This window comes from Lottia gigantea (assembly GCF_000327385.1).
Source record: "Lottia gigantea unplaced genomic scaffold LOTGIsca_61, whole genome shotgun sequence".
Lineage (NCBI taxonomy): Eukaryota > Metazoa > Mollusca > Gastropoda > Lottiidae > Lottia > Lottia gigantea.
The window spans coordinates 261551-284803 of NW_008710086.1; the positions used below are offsets into that span (position 1 = coordinate 261551).

The following is a 23253-nucleotide window of genomic DNA, read 5'->3' on the forward strand; positions in this document are numbered from 1 at the left end:
CCCTAGCTCCGTTATCTTACTCGACTTGCTACATACCCTTCAAGTCCCCTAGCTCCGTTATCTTACTCGACTAGCTACATACCCTTACTATAAATATCTTACTCGACTTGCTACATACCCTTCAAGTCCCCAAGCTCGTTCATCTATCCTGTTCATCCACAGTGGTCTGATTACTGAATCATTTTATATGTGTTTGTGAAAAGGACCCGTCTGTCTAGAAGTAGATAAAAATCCAGCCACAATAAACTAGAATGGATGCCCTTAAGACTTGAATCATCTTGTGCCCAAGAGTGTGTAAGGCCTAACATTCTATCAGTTAGCTTATCCAGCCTCTTATGTTATCCCAAGTCCACCCTCTGTATTCACCGCGACCTATTCATATCGAAACCCAAAGTAGAGCAATAGAAAGAATAGAAGTAAATATGGTTGAGATGAACACAGTTATCTCCCATTATTCAATAAAATAAACCTACGAGGCCAACTGGGGGAAATATTAAAAACAACAACTCTGTATCTTTAATAATAAGTCCTCTAAACACTTAACATTCACCACACGCCATCTTTATTCCGATTGCTTCTGGTGGGGCACCTGCCTTTGGGGTCTTTGGTCGTCTCGAAGTGACGCCTCTCATTTTTGTTCCCCTCCTCAGGAATTTTTTTAATTCATGTATGCATGGAATCGGACCCGGGTGAGCAGAAATATCTTGAATCAACTATTAGCTATTATTTACTCACATTTGTATGATTAGCTGTCAACTTTAGGTCAGGTAAAAAAAATGATAGATTTATTGAGACCAGAGAGTTTTATTTCATCATTTATTATTTCATAATAATAATAATAATAATAATAATAATTTGATTTAATTAAAGTGAACATATTGACGACACGAAAATAAAAAGAGAGATCTTCAATAAAACGATTATTTCATAAACATACATAAACTTTTTTCTCAAGATTTCTTAAAGGTATATCTCCGTCGAACTATGTTATTTACTAGATGATTCAACTTAGTTCCAACAAAATGTTCGTTAAATTCATTAATTACACGACCATATCACTTGAGACTTCATTAGCTGGTAAAGTAAATAATTCGACGGCTATATACCTTGATTTTCTATCAGATATGTAAATAACTTACAGGACAGTGCGACTTTTGAAGCTATATATATAACAAGTAACTCAACTTATTAGACCAGGGCTTTTTCAACCTTTTTTTTCCTATTTCCCCTTCAAGATCCCTGGTCGATTGGATTATCTCCTACCCGTGTAAATCCTTACTATTTGGTGAGTTTCTCTTTAATTTTCCCTGCAATCTTTTTCATGTTGAGAATATAGCCTGACTAGAACGACTTAAATTATAATTGTCCAAAATTTTTATGCTCGATTTCTTAGCTCTCATTACTCCCTGGCAGCTAGTTATCTCAAGATTAAAAACCCCTGAATTAGACGCTTACATACCTTGCTTTCGATATTCAGACACGACAGTTGGATCCTCTAACACCTTGCACTTTTATAAAAACCTTTTTGAAGCCTGATTTTTTATTCAAGTTTATCACAGGTGTCAGTCATTTTGATTAAATATTGATAAAAATCTCCAAGAAGAGTTTCAGATTGATTACAAATAAACAAATATATTAATATTTTATAATAAAACATTGTAGGTGGTGATTTTCTACCCTGGGGATCGATGAAATTAATTCAAACAGTTGATTCCTTGGTGTGATGTCAAGCTGGGAGTCAGCTCTAGGTCTCAAGATGACGTGCTGAAATCTTTCATGGTTTTTATAATGGATGTTTTAATTAGTCCTCAGTATTAGATATATGTTTGTATTTGTTTAACCGTTCAGTATGCTAGAAATTGCAAGTGTGATTTTTCTGAAATAAAATTTATATTTCAATTAACCCACAGTATTAGAGACTTAATTGACCAATCAGTATGATGCAAATTTCCCAGTTTTGAATTTTCTCAGATAAAATATGACTTTGCAAGATAACCCTACACTGTAGAATTGATATTGGCTGTTACTGGCATTAACTTAACTACTTTAACTTTAACAATATTCTAGAAATTACACAACTGTGATTTTCATATTACACTTTACGGTGGAATAAAAAACACTTTGCCAAAGAATTACTATCTTAGTTACTAGTTTCGGTTTATTTACAGACAGATCGTGGTGTTCCACAGAAAATTAAAATTGAAAAACCAAATTCTGATCCAAATCTAAATTCTAGCCGTTGTTTGATCCTCGACCCTGGTTGTCTCTTCATTCTCTGAAAATATTTCACAAGTATACCAACTCGAGTTTTCTAGAAATTGATAAAAGAAGAAGAGTTGTGAAAACCATATTTAATCCCATTTTTAGCCTGGAATATACTGTCTGTGAATCGTTCTAAAAGTTTTTAAACTATTTAAACTAAAAACAATTTTGATAATATCTCTTGTTTTACTGAATATCGCTCTGTAAGTGATAGTTTGAAATCTGTTTTTACACCGAAATCTTGCTGTATTTGATACGTTCTTCATTTTACAATACACTAAACGACAGACACTTTAGTTGGAAACGAATCGAAATCTTATAAATCCTAACTCTCTGATTGGCCAACTAAAACCAGATTTCTTTGATAACCCAATCACAGCGGTGGGATACTTAACCATAACGTCGGTCAGATCAAACATGTCGAACATATACAACTTCCGGTGTCACATTGAGAAAAATAAAGCCGCCATTTTGTCTTTGCTGATAATAACAATAATAATAATAAAATGTTGAAATGTGGAATGTTTAACTACTGGTCCAGTTTTAACTCTAACTTGTTATAACCTGAAATATAAATAGAATGATATTTTAAAATAATTGGAGTTTTACGTCGTAATTTCTGCTCTTGGAGAAACCCAACCAATGGGAAAATGGACACCACCACAGTGTGTAAATAATACTAAAATGACATAAATTGAAGTTATAAGTACAATGTAGTTTTATTTTCTACAATGTACGTTGGTTAAAACAGACGCACAAATCCATTCTTTGGCGTTTCGTTCGCATCATTGGTGAAAGACAATGTCTGTTTGATTAGCTGAAATAATGTTTGTATTCCTCCGTTTCTTCACCTGATTAGGCCAATGTATACAGCCAGTTCAATGTATTTAGCAGAGAAAAAATACTCCTTCAATGGTTAACATAACGGTAATATCCGTTGATGGTTCAAGGGTTAGAATCATTAAACTGACTCTGAATATGAAATTCAGAATCAAGAACAAGAACAAGAACAGGGGCGAACGAACCCGGAACGAACAAGAACAGGGGCGAACAAACTCAGGGCGAACGTAAAAAGGGGCGAACAAGTTTCAGGGAAAACGGTCATGGATTTCTTAAACCCTTGATAAACAAGGATGATATTACTCTACAATGGTAGTTTGAATACTAGTGTATATAATAACAGTTACTTACCCTTCCTAACCCCGCATACCGTGGAATCCTAAATGAGGCTGTCGTTTTAACTTTAAATAACCTTCTGAAAATAGATCAAGTATTTCGGCTAAAGAAGGGTGTGTACGTGAATTTCCCATGCATATCAATAAAGGAATTTATATTGAACACAACGTTTCAACAATTTACATTTAAATGATTCCGATGGTGCCATACCACAAAAATTAACACCTGCAATATAATCCCAATCCCTACATTTTTCTGTAGAAATTATGTTACACAATAGCTTTAGTCTACAAGTATCGTCTCTATCTATTAGAATCTAACTGGAAGACCAGAAGCTATAAAAACCCATGTCAATTTTCAGTCATCATTTTAGATTCTAGTAGTATCATTATCTTCCAATAATTCAGTCATCATTTTAGATTCTAGTAGTATGATTATCTTCCAATAATTCAGTCATCATTTTAGATTCTAGTAGTATGATTATCTTCCAATAATTCAGTCATCATTTTAGATTCTAGTAGTATCATTATCTTCCAATAATTCAGTCATCACAATCAGAGATAATTTACCAAATAATATTCATTTACTTTGTCTTGGAAGAAACCCCACCATTGTTCTTTTAAAACTGGTGGTTTCGGAGGGTTAGCGATCAATGATTCAGAGACAAAAACAAACGAAATCCTGTTCCACCGTGACAGGAGCTATGGATATCGAGTACATATTTTGGATTTATCGAGATTGTAAAGAACTTTTCTAAAATAAATTATGTGTATAGCATCGATTTGCACCATTCTAATTTTCAATCAGATGTTTGTTGTTTTTAAATTCCACTATAACTAAACGTTTTATCAGATTAGCCTACTATATTTCTTTGAATTTTGTTTTTATTTCTTTCTGACTGTTCGCGAATAAGTTCTTCCGTTATGGCATACTTGAGTGCTCAGGATCTTGATAAAACCATCGTTCCCAGAAATACGGAAGAGGGTCTGACTGGTGGCCATATCATTAATCAAAGAGGTTGGGAGTAAAGCCGGTCAAACGTCAATTCTAAGGAAGGGGCATGGCCCTCTCCCCCCATCCTATTTTTAACTGCCACTATCCTCACCCACAAAACATAAAGTAAATACTGAAAAATTCTACTGACCATTTTGACTATTATCCAGCGAGTTGTCCAGTAACATAGATCCATATTTTCTTCTGTTGATTTCATCTTGTAATTTTCTTACAAAATCCTTCAGACCGTCGAATGTATCTCCCCTTTTACCTCGAGTACCTACAAAACCAAACGTCCTCTGTCGTTTGACTGTATTACGATAGGACTGTTCGTTAAGAGCTAGGTATCGTAATAGAGTTTTTAAGAAACCTTGAGAAGTATGGGGATAAAACCAATATTGTTTTGAATAAGGCGTTTCCGGGTTTGAAAAATCATTGAATGCTGCGAATCTCTTTTCTTCATTGTTCTGAAAAACAGAGTAAATTATAGTCAGCAATGTTCAACGAATTGGTATTAATAGCCAACTGTTTAGTCATCAAACCAACAGCAAAACGTAGTAACTAACTAAGCTTTGTAGCACAATCAGTAAGGGCGTTAGAATCTGTACATGACGTCATTTGCTTGCAACGTCGAAAAATGGCGGTTGTTCTAATCTCAACCGGCGTGTAAAACTCACTCGTCATTCCAGTCTACCCAGCTGTAGATAGGTACGGCTAATCCAGAAAAGATCAATGACTAGAAGTTTGGCCAAGGACCAGCTGGTAGAATTGATCTTTGACTGAACCATTCAATACCTGTTAAGGTACGAGATATTTCGGGTATCCCTTTGAGCTTTTGTCATTTCAAGTGATATTAATAACCAAAGAAAACAAAAACAAACCTTGTATAATTCTGTATCGTCAGCCAGAACAATTTGTAAAGAGAATAAGACAAACACCGACACAAGTAGAATATAGAAACCACAATCTTGATTCATAGCTGTCTTAAAGCACAATCTGAAATATATCAAATAATATCAAATAAATATAAGATAAACTAGTTTTATAGAAATAAAGGGATATTGTCATCGAAATATTTACTTTACCAGCTGATAGAGCTCAATTTCAGCTGTCTGTATAGTCATCTTAATATTTACTTTACCAGCTGATAGATCTCAATATCAGCTATATGTATAGTCATCTCAATATTTACTTTACCAGCTGATAGAGCTCAATTTCAGCTGTCTGTATAGTCATCTTTATATTTACTTTACCAGCTGATAGAGCTCAATATCAGCTGTATGTATAGTCATATAGATATTTACTTTACCAATTGATAGAGCTCAATTTCAGCTATCTGTATAGTCATCTTTATATTTACTTTACCAGCTGATAGAGCTCAATATCAGCTGTATGTATAGTCATATAGATATTTACTTTACCAATTGATAGAGCTCAATTTCAGCTGTCTGTATAGTCATCTTTATATTTACTTTACCAGCTGATAGAGCTCAATTTCAGCTGTCTGTATAGTCATCTTAATATTTACTTTACCAGCTGATAGATCTCAATATCAGCTGTATGTATAGTCATCTCAATATTTACTTTACCAGCTGATAGAGCTCAATATCAGCTGTATGTATAGTCATCTAAATATTTACTTTACCAGCTGATAGAGCTCAATATCAGCTGTATGTATAGTCATATAGATATTTACTTTACCTGCTGTTCTTAGAGAGCGTCGAGTCAGATCATGGTTTCGATCCCGTCAATGTTGAGACAAAACATTGTTGGATTTTACAACCCGATTCTCATCTTCACAAGCCAATAGTCAAGGTATCACATTTTAATCTTATACCTTGACTGCAATAGCCAACCTTCTTGTATCACGGAATTTTGTACATGTAGAAATTTGATTGGATCGTACGCCAGCGAATACAGTCAATTTGAGCTCGCGACTGAAAGCCTACAACAAAATAATTATCGAGGTCTCTAATTGGCTATATTCGCTGGCTTTCAATCCAATCAAATCGCTGTCCCTGAAACAAGAAAGTAGGCCATTCCAGTCAAGGTATAAAATGAAGACGTAATATCTTGACCATTGTGAAGAAGCATGTCCTGAAGTACACTGTTTTTTCTGTTTGAACCTGTGTTAATGTCTGTCTATATCGAATGATTAAATGATTTCACCACATCAACCCCTCTAATCTGCGTCACTGACGGTGATCATTGAAATTACTCAATCAATCTATTTTCATTAAACAACAGAGTAATCCGTTCAGAATGTAAGATAAAGGAGAAACCTTGAAAACAATGAAACGCGCTGACTACAGCTGTTATTTACAAAACGATATTTCATTGAATTCCACAGGCACATTAGGCGGATGTTTTGGTTTGGGGATTTGTCAAGTTATTGAGACGAGATAAGAATGAGAGTGTGATAATTATACTCAGAATAAAACGCAACTATTCTCCAGGGACAGTCTGTTTTACAGAACACTTACTACTAGCAGATTGTGGTACGATATCAGTGAGCCACCATTAATTTAAACTACCTAGCAGTCTGTATTACACGATACTATCTACTAACAGATTGTGATACGATATCAGTGAGCCACCATTAATTCAAACTACCTAGCAGTCTGTTTTACACGATACTATCTACTGGCAGATTGTGGTACGATATCATTGAGCCACTTGTAATTCAAACTACCTAGCAGTCTGTTTTACATGATACTAACTACTAGCAGATTGTGGCACGATATCAGTGAGCCACCATTGATTTAAACTACCTAGCAGTCTGTTTTACACGATTCTATCTACTAACAGATTGTGGTACGATATCGGTGAGCTATCATTAATTCAAACTACCTAGCAATCTGTATTACAGGACACTATCTACTAGCAGATTGTGGTACGATATCAGTGAGCTATCATTGATATTAACTACCCAGCAGTCTGTTTTACAGGACGGACACTATCTACTAGCAGATTGTGGTACGATATCAGTGAGCTATCATTGATTTAAACAAACTATCAGTCTGTATTCCACGATACTTACTACTAGCAGATTGTGGCACGATATCAGTGAGCCACCATTAATTTAAACTAATAAACTAATCAGTAATAGTGTTCACGGCTCATCTTTGAAATTTGAGCCTTTAAATCCATGTGTGTCCAGAATGATCTTGTTAGAAAGTTAAAAAGACGGCTCGTCCCTTTTCGAAACTCTGACATACATAGATCTGACACAGATAGAAATAGACAGTTAAATTCCTAGTGAGATATTTTTTAAGGAATTATGCGATTTGCATTTCTAGTACTTCTGAAGATTATTTACATATTTTCATGACCCAAATCAAACCTCGAATTGAAACTGAATTTCTATATAGTTTTCCAACAGTATGGGGCTAGTATCTATTGTATCATTATAATAAACAATGTATGATTGTGTTGGGATATAAAACGACGTTTAAACCATGATGGATGTGTTTCCTTGTTGATTGTTAAACATTTCCCTGTCAACTCTCGTTCAGTATTATTACTTTCATTGACAGAACAGATTATAGGCGAGTGTTTACTGAATTAAAGGTATTCGGTCGTAGAAATATTTACCAGTATATAGACTTCTAAATGTCGTTCAAATCTTATCTCAGTATAGACTATTTTTAGATTGAAAATCGGACTTTCAGTTCTTCTGCAATCAGAGAAGTACGTGCCAACTCCTATAGAACAGATTATACACGAGTGTTTAATAGAAGAAAAGTATACAGTCGTAGAAATATTTCAGAGTTGATAGAAATTTTTATCAGTGACTTTTTCAGTCTGATATTGTCAGCAGATTACATGTAAATGTTAAGAATGAAAGGAATGTATTCGACCTGTTATTTACTACTGCTGTCCAGAAATCCAATATCATGTTCGTCTGCAATTAAAGCATGCTCTAGGGGGACACGATATTTCGCATAAGACTCTACCTAATCAACTCACCAAATGTAATGTACGCCACAAATAGAGTATACTTTATAACAATGTTTCGTTTCGTGATGTATTGATATATATAGTACTGAGAGTTGGTAATATGTACACGAGTTATTGTAGTTGTACGTAACCGATATAATGGCGTGCATGATTTGAATCCCAATAAATCTAATATGCTAGTTTGATACCGGGTATTCTACACCAATTCAGTTTACCTGGCGACAATGTTTAACTGGTAGGTGAAATCTAATACCTTGACATCAATTGACGCGATTCCGGCAGTAAGAGACAGGAGTTGTGTTTGATTATCAACTCGACCGGGTTGTAATGTTATTATTGGAATGATGTATCGATAATCGTGACCAAATCAAGTCATATACAAACAACATTATTCTGATTAGTATCTGATAGAAAATTACATGTACTTTCAAATAAGAGTACAGTCAGCTAATATTGTTTATTTGATATTTAGCTTCCATAACTCAACTCCTTTTAGAGAGTTCACATAGCTAATAATGTTTACAGTGGTATTTAGTGATGTCAAATCAGCATTCCTTTCAGAAAGTTAACATAGCTAATAATGTTTATTTTGGTATTTAGGTTTGTCAACTTGACATCTCTTTCAAAGAGTCCACATAGTTAATAATGTTTATTAGGTATTTAGGTTTGTCAACTCGATATCCATTACAGAGAGTCTACATAGCTGATATTGTTTATTTGATATTTAGGTTTCTCAACACAGCAATACTTTCAGGGAGTCCACGGAGTCATAAAATGAAGAAATATTAGTGTTGAATCTGTACATCTCATGATTATGGAGCTTATATTACTGAAAATCTTTCGTTCAAATATTATTCAAAAAAACGACGGAGAGCTTTGTATCTTTCGTTATTCCTTTAATGAAGTTTTACTCCAAGTCTGGGTGATATTGTGTAGTAATTAAGTCTGATGATAGATAATATTTGTAACGAAACAAAACATCTAGATTTCTATATTTTAATCTGATTATTATCAGAACGATCATGAAGAACACAAGAGCCAGGATTTAAACCGGAAGTAGAAATCAGGAACGGAAATCACAATTTAGATCTATCATAGTTTGTAATCTGATCTAACTCAGGTAGAAGACAATTAGCTGATTGATTCAAGATAATAATAGTAATCAATAGTTCAACTATCATAGCGACCTCCCCCACCCCCATCATCCCCAAATCAGTATTAACTACAAACTGAAAATCTACAAAGGGATTGAAATTTCATACAACTTTCCCATTCTGTTAAATTTTTAAATAGAAATGCCGCCATCTTGAAAGGGGAGATAACATATATTATAACGTTATTGTGGTCTGGTTGTAGGTTGGTTACGAATTCTCTTGCTGGAGCTGCGTCATTTCCGTTTAACTCTTTCTGGAATTGCAGGAACTATAAACATCGAACGAAGAATTGGAATGTCCTAAAAAAAGTCAAAGATGTCCCCGATAAACATAAAAAGGTTAGAAAACCTCTTTATAATCACCATTAAATCTTACATTAACAATTAGCCAAGTGATTCAAGATAGAATAACATAGTTAGTCAGAAACTACAAAACAGTTTGGTTGAGCCGTGATTGAACAAGGTTCGAATTCAGGAACGAAGACCGGGTCGAGTGGATTTCTTTGAGACATTTTCAAATGTCCATCCCTCTTATCTCTGCAAGGTGTCCGTCTCTGTTTCCCGTATAGTTACAGTTTCAAGAATTCGAACCCGTCAGTTGTCTAGCCCGATAAAGTACCACAAAGTAAGGCATACGACATTTTCTAAAGATGTGGTTGGTATATATTTTAATCAGGTTATAGAAGTCTTGATATATCACTACTACTGTTACACTGTTATTATATAATATTAAATATTCTTTCAACTGTTTAAACTTCTATTCACCAATTATTAAAGAGTGGCGACTTCAGGAGAAGAGATCAAAGTTTATTTGTACTATCTTGTAGACAATCTAAACCTTAAGAGACATCAAAATTAACTCGTTCTACAAGGTTCAAAGGTCCACAGACAAATCCCTATTACAATTTGTCTGCCTGTCAAAGAAAATGGTATACATATTGTATATTCAATAGATTACAAGTAAATTTCAGAAGGTTTTACGTTTTACCAAGGTATTTAGATAATCATTATTTAAATTTCATGATGTCGACAATAAAATCCTTTTTTAACCGCAAAAAGGAAACCCGAATCCAAAACAACATATTGGCGAAACATTGGTAGCAGCTAATGAGCTTTTCATATGAGGAAGTATATCAATAATAAGTGAGTGAGTATTTGTTAGTGAAAAGTGTTATCAGGTGTCTAGAAGAGTAAACATACCCTGCATTTCGCCAAAATCAAATCACTTTATTTTGATATTTTATGACTATCTATATAATGTTGTGATGTTCGGAAGCATTTCTTGTTTCCATTTCAATTTATCAACAAATACAGTCATGTTTTAAATGAAATTTTCTATTTTAGAAGATTAAATCATCTTGGTTTACAATTTGACAAATATTATATTTTGGTAAAGAATTAAAATCAAGCTGTTTGTTTCCAAATACAGTCAAATTATAGTATTGTTTTAAAAGAAATGTTCTATTTTAGAAGAATAATACGCCACCAATGTACTCCTGGTAAACCAATCGAAGTATATATAGCTCTAATCCAATTGGATTATCAATGAATTTTTACTATAATCCCAGTCTAGTTCTTATTAAAATTTAACAATAAAATCTCAGGGATAAATAACTTGGAGAAATAGAAAATGATGTCCGAAGGGAATCTTAATCTGTATCCAGTCTTATTAAAATTAGACCTAACTTCTTCATAATTTATTAGTTTCGTTTCGAATGTTTCATTAGCTATTAGCTTTTAGCTTTGTACGTAACCACTACTGTAGTACAAAGCTAATAGCTTATAAAACATTGATAAAGATGATATTAATAAAAAACCAACAATCTTAATCACGTGAAGCAAGCATGGTAGCACAAAATACCACAATAAAAATATCACCTCATCCCAGATCATAGCTATCAGGGGGATCCAAATTTTCAATTTTGTTTTGTAAATATGACACACGTACGAACCTCGTGAATAATATATCTCGCAACCCTTCTGGTATAAAAAAATATCATTGCGATTGGTTCAAACTCACCATCTCATACAAAGCCATTTAGATAAAGTGAACCACATTCCCATCTAGTCATTGATAAGGGGTTGTCGAGGTTTGAGTGGGATCAAAGTGAACTTCTGTATATCGCATCACGTATGAGTTACTTTCAATATACTGAAAACATCAGAGACAAACTACTGTTACCAAGTACTCATTGTGTAATATATGTTTTAACAAACCAAGCAGTAAATGGGATTTCCTTTTAGAATTCATTTCCTTGTAAAAATATCAGACTGAACTTAAATAAACCTATTACAGAAAAAGATAATAATGAGCAGACTGCACTACATTATAATTATAGACATTAATATTGAAGTTATATTAAAAACTTCATTTCTCATATTGTTTTCTTCAAGATAAAATATTTCCCATGTCCGTTTAACAGAGAGCATGTAAACAATTCAATGCAGATTTGCTTCACTTGACCTCGATTAATGTTGATACTAAAACGGAATTTCATACCTTACAATTCTATACCTTATTAAATTGTTAACTATACAAGTCAAAGAAGACGACTATATGTCCAGTCAGGGTCGTAACTATTTTGAAAAGTTCATGAGCTGCTACCAATGTTTCGCCAATATGTTGTTTTGAATTTCGGGCTTTGTTTTGCAGTTTGGGTCGTTAGTACTGGGTTCATCGCTTACAGTTGACTTCAACGGTAACAACTATTTCTGTAGACATCAAATAAACGATATATTTAGAGGATATCACAATTATAGTTTTAATTTCTTCTTGTCAAATTCGGCATGAGACACTTGCTTCATTTACCTTGATGAAGTTACGTCCTTGTCACCCCCAGTACAATGAGGGAATCTGCCGCCTGATAAATGAAAAGGATGTAAATTATGCATGAAGTAAAGGTTTATTCTTATTTTAACTACTATTAAAATATTATAAATACTATTATAAATTTCTCCAAAAGTAACGCGTGAAAAATCACAATATATTATTACCGAGGTCGTGGTAAATAGTGCACGATATTTTATAGAATGTCACCATGAATAGATATTGGTTTGTTTCAAATGACTAGCTGGTATTTTATGTAATTTTTTTTTGGGGGGGGGTGAGGTCATAGCAAACAGTGCATGGCATTTTATAGATTTTTGCAATTACTGGATTATGCAAAAGGTGTAATTTTCGGAGGGGGAGGGTGGGGCATGTTAAATAGTGCAACAAATCGATCATGAATTATTTACAACAGGCTGGCTGATTGAGTCTACGCAAGGAGGCTTGAGACTTGAGACTGTCAAACCTTCGTATGGTACGTCTTGAATATAACTTGAAAGCTACCTTAACATGTAACAATGATATGGAGTATTTCAAACTGTATTTATATTACAATTACTAGCTATTCATTATAAATAACGGGGATACAAAAACCTATACTAACGATCAGAACCTCAAAACGAAACCCGAAATCAAAACTACATATTGGTGAAACATTGGTAGCAGCTATGACCTTTTCATATGAGGAAGTATATCAATCATTAGTGAGTAAATACTTCATCATAAAAAGTGGTGTCAGGTGTCTAGAAGAGTAATAAAAAGTGGTGTCAGGTGTCTAGAAGAGTAAGCATACCCTGCCTAGCACCACACCAGTCAGTATATTATATTGATATATATAGCCTACTGTAGACGAGGTCGAGTGATATAGTGCATGATATATATAATTATCTACTATATGAACCTACTATTAAAACTAACTATTAAAAATATATTTTATTGATACAAACCATTCACCTTTATAACATCAATGACTATCGATTTATTTACCTGAATTTAGAAACCTTGTTTTATTTTAGGAATTGTGTTTCTAAAATAAAATTCTGTTTACACATGCATCATACCATTATTATTTTAAACTCATTCATATCAAATGGAGAAAATGTGCCAGTGGTTAGTTTCTAGTTTTAAAATATGGATGTTATTGAGTTATTTCAAACATTTTTAAAATTGGAAAGGTGAAGATGTAAAATGGACGTAAAACTCAACTTAAAGTTATTGAGCAAACACCGAAATTTAAAATAAATTTATTTTAAACTCTACTTTTGGGCTCCAGAAAAGGAGATTGTCTAGTGAGTACAAACAGATTCGGTCTTTTTTCCCCAAATAAATCACTTTTACAGGTCATCTCCTCCTACCTATAAACCTGAGAGGGCACCGGGTCGAAAAGCATAAAATATCATCGCAAACTTTACCAGGATTAAACCAGGTCACTAGCTTAGAGATTCACAGAGTCACACAGGTCCAGAATATTCAAATGACTTGACAACATTTTACATCGATATTTAACAGGATAAATAGGTTCTAAATATTACTATAACGATATAGATCTACTGTTAATATAACAATATAGATCTACTGTCAATATAACAATATAGATCTACTGTCAATATAACAATATAGATCTACTGTCAATATAACAATATAGATCTACTGTCAATATAACAATATAGATCTACTGTTAATATAACAATATAGATCTACTGTTAATATAACAATATAGATCTACTGTCAATATAACAATATAGATCTACTGTTGATATAACAATATAGATCTACTGTTAATATAACAATATAGATCTACTGTTAATATAACAATATAGATCTACTGTTAATATAACAATATAGATCTACTGTCAATATAACAATATAGATCTACTGTCAATATAACAATATAGATCTACTGTTAATATAACAATATAGATCTACTGTCAATATAACAATATAGATCTACTGTTGATATAACAATATAGATCTACTGTTAATATAACAATATAGATCTACTGTCAATATAACAATATAGATCTACTGTTAATATAACAATATAGATCTACTGTTAATATAACAATATAGATCTACTGTTAATATAACAATATAGATCTACTGTTAATATAACAATATAGATCTACTGTCAATATAACAATATAGATCTACTGTTGATATAACAATATAGATCTACTGTTAATATAACAATATAGATCTACTGTTAATATAACAATATAGATCTACTGTTAATATAACGATATAGCTACTGTTAATATAACAATATAGATCTACTGTCAATATAACAATATAGATCTACTGTCAATATAACAATATAGATCTACTGTTGATATAACAATATAGATCTACTGTCAATATAACAATATAGATCTACTGTTAATATAACAATATAGATCTACTGTCAATATAACAATATAGATCTACTGTTAATATAACAATATAGATCTACTGTTAATATAACAATATAGATCTACTGTCAATATAACAATATAGATCTACTGTCAATATAACAATATAGATCTACTGTTAATATAACAATATAGATCTACTGTTAATATAACAATAGATCTACTGTCAATATAACAATATAGATCTACTGTTAATATAACAATATAGATCTACTGTTAATATAACAATAGATCTACTGTCAATATAACAATATAGATCTACTGTCAATATAACAATATAGATCTACTGTCAATATAACAATATAGATCTACTGTTAATATAACAATATAGATCTACTGTTAATATAACAATAGATCTACTGTCAATATAACAATATAGATCTACTGTCAATATAACAATATAGATCTACTGTCAATATAACAATATAGATCTACTGTTAATATAACAATATAGATCTACTGTTAATATAACAATAGATCTACTGTCAATATAACAATATAGATCTACTGTCAATATAACAATATAGATCTACTGTTGATATAACAATATAGATCTACTGTTAATATAACAATATAGATCTACTGTTAATATAACAATATAGATCTACTGTTAATATAACAATATAGATCTACTGTTAATATAACAGGGATATAATTACTGGTTTTTTCCATTTCTGATTTAACAAATATTGCTATAATTCTATAAATATTATCTTAAACTCGCGATCTGTCTAAGAATAGACCTGTGTTTTTAAAAACTATCAGAATTAGTATTGTACTAGAAGAGATTTATAGATTGATAATTGAAGTGTTGATAGTTGATGGATTATAACCCAACAATCTTCACAAATTAATCAAATTAACCCCCCCCCCCCCTCCCGGCCGCCACCTCTCAAACAATGATTAGCAATCTCAAAAAATTGATATTTAATGTCTAACTATATTCCCCTCCCCTCAACCAACTTCTTCGCAATAGTTTAAAATTTTGGGTGAGAATTATCTATTTTCTTAAAAACTCCAAAATGAATTTCTAATTAAGCTTTACTCGAATAGAAACTAAAGGTGGCTCATTCCTGACCGTTAAACGTGTATTTTTCATCGAACTCTGTGGATGTTTTTTATATGGGATTTTGAAATTCCACTTAAACTGAACATGTTTTAAAAATAATACATCGTATTCTCATTAAATTACAAACATATTTCTTTTCATTCATTTCCACAATCTTCTTTTATTTAAACTATCTACAGACTGTTCACCTACAGTGTCGGATCTATTCAGAACTATTTTAGTCTCGAGGTTGTTTATAAAATATTTGTTCAAAGTTTGAAATACTAATATTATGGCGTGTGAAACTATTTAGAAAAGGAACTATATATTTAGCGGAGTTATTATTTTAAGACTTTGATGTGTGTAAGAAGCCGGGTGGTCAATAACACTCTACAACTTTATTCCATTGACTGAGATCAATACGCCGAGAGATATCTGTATACAGTCATATAGAATATAACTACGATTGAATTGAGACTAATCTAAACTAATTCTCTAACAAAATATTATTAAATTCTGACATTTAACTCGCTTACAACTACAATCAGTGGTTGCTATGCAATTAATTAAAACATATACCTCACTTCCGGTTCTCATTTTTGATTTATTTTCGGATTTCAAGTTGATTTGATGTTAAATATAGATGAAAAACATGCCAGTGAACTTGTAATCTGTTCCGTGGCTGCGACATCTTCACAATGTCAGGATATTTAAAAACTGCGTCTTATACCTTGACATCATAAGCCACTTTTCTTGTATCACAGACATTTGTAAATGCAGCGATATTATTGGATTGTACGCTAGTGAACACGGCCAATCAGAGTCCTCGACAGTAAGTCAGTAAGCCATAAGCCATGACGTTTACGCTACCCAATCAAATCGCTGAATACCGTGATACAGTAATAGTGGATATAGGTATTAGTTGGCTATTGCAGTCAAGGTATAAGACGCAGTTACTAATAACTTGACATTGAGAAAATACAAGAAAAGGTGACGATTGCAATCAAAGCATAAGACGGAGTTAGTAATAGCCTGACATTGAGAAGGTGATTATTGCAGTCAGGGTATTAGACACAGTTAGTAATAGCTTGACACGTGAAGATGCGATTGGAAATGGTGATTAGAAAGAAGTCAAGCGATAATTCACGGTATTAACTCGACATTGGGCTGAACGTGAAAATGCAATTTCTGTTGATATTCTAGCGAGCTGTAAAGCGGAAATTAGACTTGTTCGTTGTAATTAGTCAGGACAGATTGATTGACTTAACTTAACTCTCGAACAAAATCTTCCGGCTTACTATTTTTTATTTATACTACATTGAGAAATTGGTGCTCTTTTTTGTACTTTTACTTTTAAAACAATCTATATCATTTATCTGCGTTTTGGGTAGCGTTGTATCCTATAGATAACCTAAAAATGTTCCCCTTCTCTGAAAAAATACAACCAACATACCATTGGATAGCTTACGTTTTCTTAAAGGAATTGTAAAGAGGTTTTCTAAATTTGTTGTATGTGTATCAGGGACACTGACAGCATTAATTGCGCCATTCCAATTTTCAATCAGACGTGGTACCTGAAATTCCATTCCATTAAATATTTGATGACTTCACTAATGGCGTAGGGTCTTATGTGATGAAGCATATTTTGTAATAAGTGACGTCATCAACTCTTTGTGTTAGTGGGATTGCAGGAACCACAGACATCGGAATGAAAATTGGAATGGTGAAAATTGATGCAATTGGTGTCCCCGATACACATAAAAATTTCAGAAAATCTCTTTACAATCTCTTTATTTATAAATGAAATAAAAACTAATTGAACTAATGAAGACGGGAAACGGCACCGAGTCGCTTCTATTAGATCAGCTTTGATCAATTATTATATTTAATACTTAATCCTACAACGACGTTAAACCTAGTCGTTAATGAGAACTATAAAATCATAACTAGGGTTCAGAAACTCTCGGATTAACACAGCAGTTAACAAAAGAGCCTAAAATAGTGTGGTGTTCTATGAAAAGTCGGGACATCTAGGCTAATGCGTTAATGATGGGTTTATCGTCTGAGCTCATTCTTTTACACCTTGTGTGAAAATCATAGCGATATAATGCATTAGGCTGATAAGAAACAGGATAGTACGAAAAGCCACCCCTACCCCTACTACCAAACAAACTATCGTCGTTTTCACAAACACTGGCAGAGTGGTAGGGCGTAAAACTCCATATCTTTTAACCAATCAACTACCTGGAAGTAAGAGTGTAACCTTCTTTCATTTGCTCCAGTGGTACAGAAAAGTAGAACCTTAAACACCATTTTAATTCACCCAAAACAGATAGAGATAGTTAGCCAAACTAGAGCCGAAAACCTAAAACTCATCTCAATGTGATTTTATGGAAGGAAAATTTAGCTTCTCCTATATTTATAAACACAAAAATTTTGACCCAAACTGGCCTCAGTGTTATTTTCATAATGTATCTCACGAAAGTTAACAGCTTCAAGGTCTATTTTGACCATAACCAGTTGTGTATTGGGTTATTTCATGTATATTTTCACCAACCGTAATCAAACGACCATCTAACAAGTTTCTGAACTATTTTCTAACGACCACGTTAACTATTGGCTTCTGTTACGATTAACATTAATGTCCATTTTTAAAAAGATGTGAACCAGCCCACGCCCACGCTACCCCCAAACCCACTATGTTTTCAGAGACAAATTGTTCAAGACTTGGAATATATTGATAAGTGTCCTGTATTGTGTGATGCTCTGCTCTTCTCTTCACGGTTCACAGATAATATTTCTTATTTACTAAAGCTCAGCTCAACTCACGTTTCGGATACAACACCATCATCAGTACAGTTTGTTTTAGAAACACAAGCTCTTCTATGATAAAAATGCAGAAAAATAATACATGATATCGAATTCCAAGGAAGGAATTCCAGAAATCATTTTGATCAAACATTAGGAATTGCTTTTAGTCTCTGATTGTTGAAAAAACTTGAAAAGTAATCTTTGATAGGTGAACATTAAAGAATAATAAAAAAAGCTTTGATAGTTGAACCAAACAAACCGAACCCACGCATTGTTACCAGTAAAGATAGCTGTACTGAAAAAAATCCGGAAAAGCAAATATTCCATATTTGAAACCCGCACTAACTTAGTCTTCTAACTCGATCAATTACAAATTACGATCGGAATTCAATCAATTTTAAAATCAAGTATGTTTTAACAGTCCAAATTCAAATTGATGTTGCTTCAACTTCTGCTTTCATCACGTCGTCAAGTGATTAGTGACGCTAAACCGGAAGTTATGTAAACACTATGATTGCTGGGATAGCGGAAGTGTCAACAGTATCTGCCTGTATTAGAATTAACCGCCTACGTCAACCTGTGGTACTAAAAACATCCTTACAAATTACTGCCAGCTTAATCGCTTTTCCTGAAAATATTATCGTATAAATACTTTCCACTCATACAAAATACACTTTAAATTGGATTTTTTTTCTGAAGCCACATTGGAGCACAGATTACAGAAATATAGAAGATCTTAAACAAGTATTTATATCACTATAGTCATATAAAATTTATGAAATGAGTTGCAAGATTTAATTTTACCCGAGCCTAGTTATTGAGTTACGAATTCATATCGTTTTAATGAACCTGGGAACATCACTGTTGTGTGATACAACTACAACCGTCACTCTACCTATGACCTATGTCTAAATTGAATCCTAAAGTTAGCTTCACACCCACACCACCATCTCACCCTCTCCTCACCGTCGTTTAATACATACTAAAACCTTTACAGGATTTATATCGATATTGAATTCCGAATTAGCGTCGAACTCACTTCATTGTAACCCTGAAATCCCGCCCCTTTGTCGTTTCAACACAGGTTGTCGACAATATACTGAAAATCAAGTTAGCACAAACACTGACTCGTGTATTTTAATATATCAACAAAACTATTCAAGAAATTTACAAAAATACATGACAATGTAGAGAAAAACTAGATTTATTGAAACCGTCCTTGATTTCAGAAATGAGCTGGATGTCGACATAGTTGGTATAGTTTTACGAGGTATCGAAAAACGCCCCAGCAAATCTAAAAAAAGCATGTCAAGTAAAGATGTCGACATCAGAGTAAGTTGACTGTAAAACTTATTCCTAAATTTAGAAACCAATCCCGTTCTCCACACAATACGAGAACATTGAGTTGAAAGTAATAAAGGAAAGATAACTCGATCTGTTATTCAAACCGGAAATCAGACCGTGATTGGTAAATTGCTTAAGTTGACCTTTTGTCGGTAGTTAAATATGGCGGATGAAATGGAAGAGTTGTTGGAATGTCACGAGGTTGTTTTCAAAGCCTTGTGAATAATTTCCGGCAGTTTACAACTCACAGCTAGTCCAGTCTGGGGTTCAATCCAGCACGTTATTGAGGGAGGTCTTAAGATTAGTCATATAATCGACCAGACACATTCTAAAGTTTACACCAACGTTAGATTGGACGAAACACCACTCTTTCCTGATTGAAATGATCTGGTATTTTACATCCTAGAGTACTCTATCTTGCTCCAGAAATAAAAATAGTCGAATTTGGCGGGGTTGACATACACTCACAAAATCAATGAGCTAACTATAGGAGTGGAGTTTTACACCCAACTGTTCTACACCCTATCTTATTCGTATCATATCTTGTACCTTATTTGTTTAATCAAACAGAGTTGATATTTGATATCTTGAAGTATTTTATCATGCTCCAGAATGAAAATACAGCGGGGTTCATTGGTCTATACACATCCCACATCCACAATCGTAATAAGCCGACTAAATGAATGGAGTTTTACATCCTGGAGTATTGTAGCTTACATCAAAATTGAAAATAGGTGAACTTTTACAGTCTACAGCCGACTGATTGAATGGAGTTTTACATCCGGCTGATCTGTGTCCTATTTTGGCCTGTTCCTTATTAGGTAAATCAATTGAACTTTAATTTTAAACCCTGGGGTAATTTCATCTGACTTCAAAATTACTATAAATTACTCTATCTTATATCAATATTACAATAGAGACAGGCTCAATACTCTATATAATCTATCTAAATGAGTTGAGAAAAAAGAAATGGGGATTTTGATCTACCTATGCTGGAATTACAACTCTCAGTTCTGCACTGTGTCTCCTATTTTATTAATAAGAGGTTATATTTGTCTATAAGTTTATTCCCTTACAAACCGTTTATATTTCTTAAAACTATTTTCATTACATTATCTTCAATTCATTCATATCTGCACTTTTCCCTGAATTTAAAAATAAGCCAAGCTAGAGGGTATAATAAACATTCTTAGTGTCAATCGGTTCAGTCTCCATAAGCCTCTATGTGTTTTTTCAAATTTTTTTCTTTGGAAATGCTATTAGATAATTGTCAATAATATGAAATTCTAAGTCGTTAACGGACTTTTTCATTCATCTCTTTACTGTTCTATAAATGCTGAAAATAAGCCGACCTAGAGGTTATAATGAGCTTTATTCATTAGGTTGTTCCCCTGTAAGTCGTGTATTGTTTATATGTTTAGATAATTTTTAAATCTTATAAAATTAGCTACCGTCTTCTCAATGGTCATTCATTCCTTCATTCATTGTTCTATGAATGCATAAATAAGCCAACCTAGAATTATCAAGTTAACAGATCATTCCCCTATAAGCATGTCGTGTATTTTTTAAACCTATTTCAGTATTTTTTAAAAATTTAAATCTTATGAAATTCGCTGTCGTCTTGTTAATGGTCTTTCATTGAGACCGTTGCTAGTATTGTTAATGGAAGCGGGGTTTAATGAATTTCGCCTTAGCTCTGTTAAAAGGAAATGAATTTAGGAATATTAAGATGAAACCTGAAGTTCTAAGCCATATTTCAAAAGATTTTTGTGGGGGCAAATAATGTTGTTGGCCTAAGATGCGTGACAACCTAGTTTCCCCTCCAGGAGGAGTGCAGAGCTAATATATTCTGGATTCTTTGTAATTTCATCATCAGTAATACTATATAGCCAGAAACGACCCTTAAAAGTTATTATTAAACCTATGAGTTATAATCCCCCCCCCCCCCCACCTTCAGCCTTAATGTTTTACTTTGAAGTCAATATTAAGCATTCTAAATGCTCAATATTCATCTCAGGCCATCTGAAATCCGTTAGCAGCCCCCAGGCTTCATGGGCTCTGTGAGTCTCGCCTTGAAAAAACCTCTCATTTTTGAACCCTCACGAATTCTCTAAAGACGCCCCTGATTTCACTAGCCCTATTAAATATAGACCAGTAGGATGTAAAACTCCATTCCAGCCATTCTACCAGTAAGACGAGTAAGACCTAGTCTATGTTGAATGATGTCGTGTACTATTAAACTCTATAGAATATGACTGGTTGTTGGTAGACGAGTGACATAAAGACTGTATTGTTGTCAGTGAAGATCTCTTCATCACCCTAATCACCAGTCTTATTATTATAATTAATAGTACGGTACAACCTGGGGCTCACTAACCCCTAGCTAGACTTTTATACAGTCTTCAAATCGCTTTCTCTTCTTGTATTGACTCAGTGAATGGGATGACATACAACAGAACTCACCGACCTTCAAAAATACCGGTTTACACCTTTGACTTGTTAGACTCAGAAACAGGTGCCAAGAAAGAAAAAAATCAATGCTAACTATGTGGACTCTCTGAAAGGGGTGGCAAGATATCAAACCTAGATGCCATAATAAACAATATTACCTGCGTAGACGTTCTGAAAGAGCTGTTAAGTTGACAAACCTATAAACAACCTCTAGATCTCGTCTTAAACAGTGTTAGAATAGCTTGCTCTTTGCAGTGTATTACTATACCATATGGACATAATTGACCTTCTGGACTCATAAACCGAAACACCCTAAAACATTAATAGCTATGTGGAGACTCTGAAAAGGTTGACAACTCAGAACCCTTCCCTCCGATAATTCTGACACCCGACCAATCCCATTACTGTAACTAAACACCATTGACTATTGTCCCTCGAGATATATTACTTGCCCCTCGGAACAATCCATTCTGGCTACGGGCCAAGAAAGATCAAAACTATATACATATGGTATGCGAAGTCTGGCACTCTAAGCGAAGTATGTAAAGTCGTGTTTTAATCAAATTAGTCGATTCTTCTCTCGGTAAATTGAAATAGTCGCCATTTTCTCACTTAAGTTGCCGTAGTTTGGAAAATTATCATCATTTTGACAGTAAATTTGACATGTTTAACTCTAATTGGATTTATTTTCTGCTGAAGTTAAATTTGTCTGGTTGAATTCAATTTACCTACAGAAAAATAGAGGAGAGATTATTGTAGGTGTTTTAATTAGAAATCCCAAATTGCATCTTTTTAAAAAAATTTCCACTGCAACTACAGC

The 23253-nt window shown here is 33.4% G+C and overlaps 1 protein-coding gene across 1 annotated transcript; it reads right to left on the reverse strand.

The window, feature by feature from the left end:
- Positions 1-2791: 2791 nt before the first annotated feature.
- On the reverse strand, positions 2792-11582 carry LOTGIDRAFT_166767 (hypothetical protein; the record flags this gene model as incomplete). Its single annotated transcript, XM_009064215.1, has 5 exons — positions 2792-2826; positions 4583-4898; positions 5313-5427; positions 6288-6376; positions 11565-11582. 5 exons carry the CDS (start codon positions 11580-11582, stop codon positions 2792-2794), a joined length of 573 nt encoding a protein of 190 aa, XP_009062463.1.
- Positions 11583-23253: the final 11671 nt, after the last annotated feature.